At 29.6% G+C, this 11,313-nt stretch overlaps 1 protein-coding gene across 2 annotated transcripts in view; it reads left to right on the top strand.

Annotated features, from left to right (window-relative positions):
- LOC139486798 (sodium- and chloride-dependent taurine transporter-like) overlaps nucleotides 1–6,074 on the top strand; it is a 33,261-nt gene extending 27,187 nt beyond the window's left edge. For both annotated transcript variants that reach the window (XM_071271770.1, XM_071271769.1), the window contains exons 12-14: nucleotides 2,179–2,300; nucleotides 2,978–3,157; nucleotides 3,488–6,074. In XM_071271770.1, coding sequence (XP_071127871.1) covers nucleotides 2,179–2,300; nucleotides 2,978–3,157; nucleotides 3,488–3,682 — 497 coding nt within the window. In that variant the 3' untranslated portion in view covers nucleotides 3,683–6,074. The remainder of the gene's footprint in view (nucleotides 1–2,178; nucleotides 2,301–2,977; nucleotides 3,158–3,487) is intronic.
- The last annotated feature ends 5,239 nt before the right edge of the window (nucleotides 6,075–11,313 follow it).

Consider the following 11,313-nt stretch of genomic DNA (forward strand, 5'->3'; position numbering starts at 1 on the left):
CAGTATGAAATGGTAAAAGTTTTAAAAAAGATTACTGCATGTTTATTGAAGGGTATTTGTTTCTCCATGTTACAACTATTTAACAACCCAAGATCGATGCATAAACAGGAATGTCCTTTTAAAAATGCATTGTCTTGAGTTGAGTTGTTATGTCAGCCACATTGTCGTAAGTTTCCTTTGAAGTTTCCTTATGTAAAACAACAACCAATAAATTTTGCCCAGTATGTCATTGGTATGATGTTGCCTTGTGTAATGTTTCAATTGTTTCCATTTGTGTGTTCAGGTTTGCCTGAAATAAGACAAAAATCTTACTTCTTTGATGAATAAATTGGTTGAAACTTATATCTTACTTCATTTTGACCACCTAAAAATAACTGAATATAGTTTTGAATTTAAATCTGGACATAATTATTGATATTCACATTTTGTCACCATCACTTTTTATATTATTGCACGACACATATCCAGATAAGAAAATTATATACTTTGAGGATCGTTATTTTTAATTACAAACAAAGTAACCGAAGAGGACCTCAACTTTTTTCACAACTAATTCTGAGGTGAGGGTCTTTTGTTACACACTTCACTGGATGCATATTACGTTGCTGTTAAGTATAGTATTTTGGATAATTGTTTATTTTATTTTATTTTATGTTTTGTTTTTAGTTAGATTTTTATCCTTTTTAATACAGTCATTGTTTTTATCTTTAAATAGATTTTTCTTGTTTGTACTATAACATGAATAGTATGAAAATACTTTGGGACAGTCAAAATTTGTCATTGCAGGATGTATTTTTTTTATTTTGAAAACGCCTTAAAACTGTTACAACCAAGGTCAAATATTTTGAATATACTTTTCTTTAAGTTTCAGATTTGTCAAAAATCAAGAGTTGCTTGCAATATTTAAATTACTCTTATGCAGTTTTCATGCTGTCAAAAGTCCGATTTCATTTTTTTTTCAAAATATTTTATTCAAAGGGTAATTTAAAAAGTTTATTTGTTTAAAGTACAACGCAAATATATATCTATAATCACAATTGTGTTTCTTCTTTAGTGTATTATATACACATTTTTTTAGCAATATTCATATTTTTAGAGAGAATGAGAGACTACGAGAGAGCACAAATTTTAAATAGAATAAGAATTAACATTGTAACTAGTAAATTATTAGATTGGTAAATAATGAGTCTTGAATGTTGCATGCATGCACATTATTTTTTTCCAAATATAATGTGTATATCCCTTGCCTATGTAATCTTTGTATTTTGCAATGCGCCAAATTTAATATCCGAGATCTCCATTGAAATATTTGCTTACTGGATTACCAAGATGAACATTAAATCAGAATTTATTTTATACTGAAATAGTCAAGAATAAAAGAGTATGTTACAAATATACTAGAATTCAAACCTTTGAAATTAACATCATACAAAAATTTACGGCAATAAACACCTTTTATTTCGGTATTGTATAAATGTTTGTGTAGAATAATTTCAACTGGTCAAACCTTTAAATTCATTCATAAACATATTCATTAAATAATATAAGACGTGGTCATACATAAAGAGTTTTTCCCAGGGAGATGTGATTTCCCATATTTTCAGATGAAAATAAATTTGTCATAAAAAAAATGATATTTCCTGATGGACTGGGTCCTCTGTTGTTTTACCGAATGACACCAAAGATATTTCTAAAATTAACTTGACCTTTCTGTTTAATATTGTCTTTAAATCATATATTCCTTTGGTTTGTATAAAAGCATGCTCAATACGTCACGTTAGTAGGTTGCAATTTAAGTGTAAATTGTAATTAATATTGTTCCGAAAAATGAGAGAAAATTCCCATTTGATAATCGTTCACTTTAAGTTATCTTATACATATATGTTTGTCATTTTTGAGAAGATAAACTTCAAATTTTTATTTTTTCAACCTGACATTTTATGAAGATTGATATATGCTGATCTGTGCCAATGATTCATCAGTAACCTTTTTCCAAAAATATATTTATACATGAAAGTAATTTTTATAATCATGTCATTATTAGAAAACAAAATGTTGCCAATATTTTCTGAATGATAAAACATGCTGACGTGACGTAACGATTTCATTTGATCTTTGTAATTGAATTTTATGTTTTATCTGCGTCTGTTTATTGGGTTCATTTTCTTGTTCTTATAGGTGTTAATCGTTTCTATGACAACCTTCAAATGATGTTTGGATACAAATTGTCTCCCTTCATGAGTCGACTAATGAAAGTTATGAAGTACATGTGGGCGATCTTCACTCCCCTTTTCAGTATGGTAAATATGCAATTAATTATTCTGTAGATGTTAAGAGGGTTGGATATATTGTAGATGATATTTTCTATTGTTTTAACAGAAATGTTTGTAGGTATTTGGTGAATGCACATTATTGTTTTATTGTAAAATAAAAGAAGATGTGGTATGATTGCCAATGAGACAACTATCCACAAAAGACCAAATTGACACAGACATTAACAACTATTGGTCACCGTACGGCCTTCAACAATGAGCAAAGCCCATACCGCATAGTCAGCTATAATAGGCCCCGATAAGACAATGTAAATTATAAGCCTGAAAAATAGTAGTCATAACATTTGTTTATATGAATAAAAGATATTAGGGGTAAAGATCTATCCCACAGCAAAACACAATATAATCAAAACCTTTCTAGGCCAATACTAACACCAGAAATTATATAATGCTCATTCTTACCCAGGCAAGAAACAATAAAAAAAAAAAACCAAAACTAATTATTTTCCGTCAACATAAAATCTAACTTTCTTGTCTTATTACGAACCAAATGAATCTTTCCAAAGAAATAAAAAACCAGCACAAAATAAATACAATAACACAAAGATACTAACAAAACCAGCAGACAGTTTATAACAACTGAATTTTGCATTAAGAAGCATGCAAACATGATTTAACAATAAAAAATCTTCATTTTATTTCAGATTATATTTATAGTTGGAGCTATAAGTTATTCTGAATTGGACTACAAGAGAAAGAGCTTCACTTATCAGTATCCTTCATGGGCTATTGGAGTTGGTTGGATATTGGCCTTAAGTTCAGTGATATGGGTGCCAATAGTTTTCATCGTTAGACTTCTCCAGACACCAGGAACATTGAGAGAAGTATGCTTGTTTTTCTTCTTAGCTTATTTTATAAAAGTATATGATCTATCATTATTTTGTTCTTTTATAATTTCTTCTACATTATGTAAAACATTCTATTAATTTGGAAGATTCATAAGCGAATGAAACCTTTTCTTTATTCTTTTATGAAAAAAAATATCAAGTTGTCAATAATTTATGAGATCATAGTCACTTACAAAAGTATGAAATCAAGAAAAATGAAGTAAAGTCAGAATCTCTTTTGGATGATTACCCATTTAGAATACTTCGACTTCCAAGTTAGTTTGTATTGAAAAACAATATTGCTTATATTGTTTAACTATTTTTCAGCGTTTTGTCATTACCACAATGCCACGCTTGCAAAGACATCAGATAAGAGAAGGAGAAGATATGAGTAAAATATGTCTTATAGATGACGAAGGAGAAGTAGAAAGTCATATTGCCACATCTTCAAATACACAGCCAACACTTCTTTCCAACAGCATGGAGTATGAAAAATTCTTACAAAAAGACTCAAATGTTTGATAACGGCTTTGATAACATTGCAGTTTTTATATTGTGTTGGAACTTCTTTTCAGTTTTATGATAGAAGTGTAAATGAAAGAAATAATTGTGATGTATTAGGTTTTACTTGGGATTTTAATCTTTAGGTTTTACTTGGGATTCGAATCTCTGTGTTTTACTTAGGATTTAAATCTTTGGGTTTTATTTGGAATAGTAATCCTTATTCTGACTTAGTCATCAGACTGCCATCAAGGCATGTATGAATAACAAAATAAGCTGTTCAAGATAGATCAGTAGCGTTTCAAAGGATGATAGAGTTTTGGAATAGTTTTATTTCTGAAATCATAAACAAATATTTTCAGAATTAACTTTTAATTGATCAAGTGATAATGACCAATTAAACATGAAAATATACCAGTAAGGATTATCAGGATTTTGCTCATAGTGTTCAGGAAAGTGTAAACAAAAACATCAATGATATTTTATCGTGTCAAAAATGTATTTACAAATATGTAGACAGGTTCCTCCAAATTGTCTTACATATATCTTAGGGATTATGCAGCACTTTTCATTTTACTTTGTCATGCTTATACGATTTGTAACCTATCTTGAAGGACTTCTGATTTGTCCTGGAGAAATTAAAGGTTATCATCAATACATTGTTATTTTATATGTTTTAAGAATATTAACTTGATCTTTTTTATATTCCCAACATCAATGTAACCTTGTATGGTATAAATGTGTCTTTCTAAGGTTATTGTGATAATTATCTAATATTATATACTTTTAACATTGCAAAAATATTATAAAGTAATTTGGGATAACGAAATGTCAAGGTCAGTAAAGTATTTAAATATCTCCATTTATTTTCATTGTCATTTATTAACTTATTTAAGGGCATCCTGTAAATAGTGATGTTTGACATCTCATACTTTATTACATTGTACCTTTTCTATTTTAGTTGTCCCACTATAAATGATAATGACTCTATTTTAATTTGCCTTACTACAAATGATAGTGTCTCTATTTTAGTTGTCCTACAATACATCATTATGACAGAGAGTAATTATGGAAGAAGATCTGATGTAGTTGTATGAGATTTATAAATGTTCACCAATTTTCATTAGATAATCATTTATACATTCCAATACCATACAGGAGATTTTTATGTTTTTAATACTTTTATTATTTTTTTTTTATCATTTTGTAATTCAACATTAACATATTACCCTCTGTGTTGAACAAAAATAAGTAATTGCTATACCTGATGCTTTTTTTTAATAAAACATATTCTTTTTTTCAAGGATGTGCAAATATAAAACAAAAAAGGTTAAAATGATCTTTTTTTTTTCTTTTTGGAAGAAAGATTGAAAGTTGCAGTAAAAAGTCATCATAATTTTATCTTTGTTTTGATATCGGACGTTAATGACTTTTCTAATTTACCAAAACGACTATCAAGCAGCACACTTAACTTATAATAAGCTAAACATTTTCATCCATTCTTATTTAAGTTTTTTTTAAATTAAGCTCACACCAGGTGGACTGACCGGATTTGTTAAAGGGGATATCCAAGCATATGATCAGTATAGCATATTAAAATATTCACTTGTTCGAATAAAATCAATGCAATTGAGCTTTTCATTCGTATAACAGTCAGGAGATGTGGATGATTGCCACTTTTCATTAAGGTCTTTTTGTGTATTGAACTGTTCAAAACAGTTTAACCAACTCTGTCAAAGGTGTTTTTGTATTTCATCAAGTCATTAAAATACAGGAAAGTTGTTTGACATGTAAATTGTAGTAAATATGATGAATCACGTTTCATTGAAAATTATTTATAAATATGAACAATCTGTAATACTCTGCATGCCCGAAGAATGTGTTTTATCATATGCGAATAAAATATTTTTTAAAAAGTTTACATATCAAACTTTCATAATGATACAAGTTATGTGTATAAGAAATTCCTTATTTGAACAGATCCAGAATAATTTGTCAAATTTTTGAAACTCGTTTAATATAATGCAATAAGTTTAGGCCAAAATAAAAATAATAGTCATTTGAAGTAAGAAATAAAATAGTTTTGATTATTTTTACAAAACTGTTCAGTTTTAACAATGCATCCATCAAAAACCAATGTCTGAAGACTTATTTCATATTTGAAATGGTTTTTTTGTACATTAACAAGGAATTAACAGCAATATTAAAACTGTTCTTTTAGTTATTGTTTACAAAACAAACAAAGTACTATTGTTATAAGCGTAATTTAAATGTTATCTCTTTTGTATATCAGTCATTCAGTTTTATTAGTTTTATGCTCAAAGTCATGCTTTTACATATTTTCAAAACTCTCTTGTAAAATGTTTTAGAAGCGACATCGAAGAAGTTGTTTGAAATAAAATATGAGTTGGTATGTTTGTTTTATTGTCAATTACTGTAGTACTGAATTCTTACTTTACACTTACCAATGACCGCGGTCAGTTGCAGAATGCGAGGAATTCAGGAGTATGGCATTGATTCGTTTGCAACTTTATACTTTTAACGCCCTATTCGTTCATATTTTGATTAAAAACTTCCAACTTGAGCAATATATTTTCATTAATATTAGTGATCTGACATTATTTATTAAGAAAACATACAGAATTTTTTTGAACTTTCTAATGAACTATACCTTTGGCTTGTGAAAAGATGAAAACAAATCTATATTTCTTTCGTAAATCAGCAACGGTACATGTATAAAGCAACCAAAACAATGACAATTATCTCTGAAAGCTCGCTCATTTAAAGACACTTGCCTCGAAACAGTATGAGCATGTATTCATGTCTTACAAGTTATAAACCAACATCTCTTCTTCACATCAATAAATTTGGTAAGATGCTTAAACAGAAAAAAACGATGGAATATATTGATAGAACTACATTTTTACATAACATTTATAAAGATAAGAAAACAAACGCAACCAATATCAATGTATATGCTTTTTATAAAGCAGCTGCAAGCAGGAAACAGTATGTTCCTGCTGCAAGCTAGATCAAGGTACTACATCTGCATACAATAAAAAAAAACGTTTTTTGACGCTTTCATATAGTCCATAGTGAATCAGAATATGTTATATATAACTTGATATAATCAGTAGATTTTCTAACAAAGCATGATTTATATTTCTCCATTTTGACTTTTGGTTTTCAATGCATTTAATCGTGCATATGCATGCCGGGCATGGATATGCAAGATTAAAAGCATGCCGGAAAACCAAAAGTTAAAATACAACCCTAGGGCAAATCTAAGTAAGGATGTAGAAAAAACTGTGTTTCGAATAAATTTTAATATTGGAGGAACAGCAAATTTACAGATGAAAAGCCGAATCTATAAGGTTGTCGCAAAGTTGTTTTACTACTTGGCTGATAATACCTTTGGAACAAAATGAGACGAAATATCCACCAGCATATTTATAATATATATAATATTTGTCTAAGATCGGCAAACGTGCTCACTTATGTTAGAAAACCTTGATGTTATATTCAGTATGACCGAAATACAAAACAAAATGATTACGACGCTCTCTTATGAGTCTTAGATAAAACGTCTTTAAGATGAACAAATCAAAGTCAACAAAAATATTACAATAAAGCGGACCAGGAAATAAAACATTGATAAACTTATTATGCTTGTTCATGTACAGTATTATCAATTTAGCAAAAGCTTAATAGAGGTTTTTCAATATCTTACGAACGGTCGAAACCGTTAGGTAGCTGTAATTTTATGCAGTAAAAGTTTCTAGCGATATTGCAGCGTGTGTTCTAAAGACAACTGTAATCAATCCAATATTCATTTTGTAACCTTGTACTGTATTGTTGTGGTTAAACATGAGCATTCCAATTGGCTTTGTGTTGTAGAATGTTGCGTAACCTTACGTTGAGTTTCGTTTATTTACATGTCGAATATGCGTTCGATTTATCTCCCTTATCCATTTATTAAAAAGACACATGTTTTATTTTCTTAAGTCGTTGTTAAAAAAAATTCTGCGTATTTGGTTTGCATTTGACTGAGTGATGTTGGATTTTTTTTTAATGAAACATTCATGGGCGAGTATTCTATGCATTTCACCACGATATTAACATTTGATTATTTGGATTGAGGGATTGAGAGGACACAACTTTAATATTTAAATCTCCAACTCTGGACTAAACATATCTAGGCAGCGCTGGACTAGATCTACAGCACAAGACTTTACACCTCAGGGCTAGACTTTAGATCTACAGCGCGAGACTTTACACCCCAGCGCTGGACTTTAAAAACCACGACTCTACATATATCTGTGAGAGATCAACAGATCACTGTATTATGACACAAACGGAAGTTTTGAACGACCTTGACTGGCTATACAGCCCTTGCACTGTATTATGGAGATGTTTTGCGTCGATTTATATGCCACACAGACTAATATGTCAGCAGTGCATATGACCTTAGCTAGTTCTTGTAGTTCAAACAAAGCAGACTGACCTTTTCCTTTACTTATTTGTACACAAATAATAAAGATTGAATTTTGAAAGTCACAGAGAAATGAAATTTGGTCACTTCATAAACAACTCAAAGGTGACAAGAAAGGTCTAACACAAAAACTCGTTAACCATAACCAATGTTTCATATATTCTGATTTTAATAATGTTAATACATGTATAAATGTAAAGCAACTTCGATAAATTGATATATATTTTTTAATAAAAATGGATAAAGAGCTAAGATGTCGTTTAAGACAGTTTAATTTCTTCGTTTTCCCAACATTTATTCGACAGTATTCAATAAAAAATATTAGGAACCACTCCTAACAACAAGAAAACGCGATATTTTGTATACATTTTTTATATATGTATATATGTCGTTAAAACTGCTATTTATTTAAATGTTTTTAAAATGTTTGTTTTGGGGGGGGGGGGGGGGAGTCAGTTATATTCAGTAATAGAGTCTTGTGTATTCTAATGGGAGGTATGGGTGATTCAGCACCAACAAAACTGATTTTAATATAGTTATTAAAATATACATTAAAAAATAATCATACTAATATACTAATAAGTGTACGATAATGAAAACATAAACAAAAAGGATAGGAAAGGCCTTGAAAAACAAAAATGAGCAATACATTACAGAATATCTTTTCAAGTGAACTTTTTTTTCTCAAATGTCTTTTTTAGTATATCCCTTTATTCATTCTTGCCAATCAAGGTAGAAAATGGTTTAATAATAATCATGTGAGGAACTGCCCTGTTGGATTTTATAACTTTGAGGCAATAAAGTTATCTCGGACCCAAAGATTATTGTTTTATACTGAGGAATAACGTATAAAATAAAGCGCATGACCAAGATCTTAAATAAAAAATAATTCGTTATAATAGCATTTTCATTTTATTACGTCCATCCCCCCCCCCCCCCCCCCAAAACAAATATTGCCTTATCCCATTTGTATATTTTAACCAAAAAAATCTCAACGAAAATAGCTTTTTTTTTTTAAATATAATGTTTCATCCCAGCACCCTTTTCCTATTGTAAAATGCATAGATTCCCTTAGGGGGGGAACAAATGTCCTCATGTAAAATCTAAGGGACACGATTTACACTAGACCAGTTCTTCCTGTGGAATCATTCAAATGTTATCTCTACAAATTCACACGAAAAATGTACTATGATTTGAAAATTTTCGTTTAATGAGATGACCAGTCGTGCCTTAGAACCATGTTGTTGGAAATAATTAGATTTTGGGAGAATGTAAACATTACGCACGAGTTAAACAAACTAAAATTACCTTTTTGTTTAGCATTATACAAAAAAGAAGAATATTTCTAAACGTTATTGTTAAAGGCTTCTAATTTAATTGTGTTCACAAATATTGACAACAATGCAAATTGAATATTTATTTGTGTTGCTTGTAATTTTCAAATACTACAGATTAACAGAGCGATTTAGAAATTTCGATTGTTAATTTGAAATACCTTTCAGCGACGTAATCAAACCAGGGCCGTAACTACCTATGAGGCAGGGGACTGCCTCCCCTGAATTTTCTACACCAAATGTTTTTTTGAAGTAACAAAATGAAATATTGACAATATATACACGAAGAACTTGAATTTATATTTTAAACAACACTAGTTTACAGTTTTAACATTGTTATCATGATACGTGATATGTCTGTCATTTCCGGATTTTTGATCGAAAGTGAACCGTTTCAGTATTTTTTTTTTTTTTTTTTTCGTGTGGCCGTTCTTCTGGTTATTCAGTATTCATACGAGAACACATATGAAACAGTTGAAACCATTGATTTTGTCACCTTTTCCGGAAGAAGATATACTTTTCTAGTGTTCTCGCTTCGACATTTTACGATCTGCAATTGGTAATTTGAACAACGTAAATATTTTTGCTTACAAATTAGGAAGCCAAGACTTATGTTGTGGAAAACGTAGTCTAAGGATTAAAATAAATTCACAGTTTTAGCAAGCGTGATATAAAAGACGACAGAGATTATTTACGCATTAAAAAAAAAACAAGACTACTATCAATTTCACATACTATATAAATATAAAAGTACTGTTTTTTAAAATAATGTTATAGGTTAATAATTTATGTTAAAATCTTTATTTATGAATACCAGTTTTACATTTCAATGCTTGCATACATGGATAATCTAGTTAAATATGTAAGACATATAACTATGGAACAATTATAGTTCATAGATAAAGTGATCACAGATTACAACTTCAAAATTATGAAAAGCAGAAAATATAATAAAATCGGGAATGTATACATGTGTCCACCAATTAACATACCTTTTGAAGAAGAAAAACATACTGATTGGAATGATTTATTAAACAGTTAGCAGTTAGTTAGTTTGAGTTTGTCAGCTGTATAACGAGAGATAACTCGAATTGTTCAAATGCATATTAAGTATTAACACTCAGAGATAATATCGTTTTTCTTACACATGTATCTAAATAACATGTTCAAGCTTGTGGTAGTTACATATACATAGATGATTAAGTTTTAAAAAAAATCAATCAAATGTAAATACCTTCCACAATTTTCCACATGTATTACCTGTATTACTTCCAGGTTTAATGCGTTGTATAACTTTTTCGAAAACAAATGCAAAAATGCACAATGCTTATTATCACAAAATAAAGATCAAGTTAGTATTTGGTGGTATCACTCTTACCGTTCTAGAGTTATGCTAGTTACAAATGAAAAATTGCTGAATTTTTCTTTTCCGTTCTTTTTATTAATTCAGCCTCAACCAAATGTTAATACACTTATGCACAATGCTTAGTGTCACTTTTACTGTTCTTCAGTTATGTCCCTTTATAACTTTATATACAAGCGGTAGCAGTATGTATGTCACATAGACACACTCCCTATTAATTTTGCTTCGCATCACGGTGCGGAGCTATTAGTTTCAGTCGAAATACACGCCATCTTGAATAAATTACTTATCACGTATAGATTCTGATTGGTTGCATTATAAGGAGGCTGAGATACAACAACAGCTATTGGCTTAATGAGATAAAGAATTACAGACTGTTCTCGTCCAGAATAAGACATTTGCCGGCAAATTAACTATCTGTATTTCAGTTCAGATCAACTGTCATTAATTCTTGTTCGTTTTA

Source organism: Mytilus edulis, chromosome 8, assembly GCF_963676685.1.
Source record: "Mytilus edulis chromosome 8, xbMytEdul2.2, whole genome shotgun sequence".
Classification (NCBI taxonomy): Eukaryota; Metazoa; Mollusca; class Bivalvia; order Mytilida; family Mytilidae; genus Mytilus; species Mytilus edulis.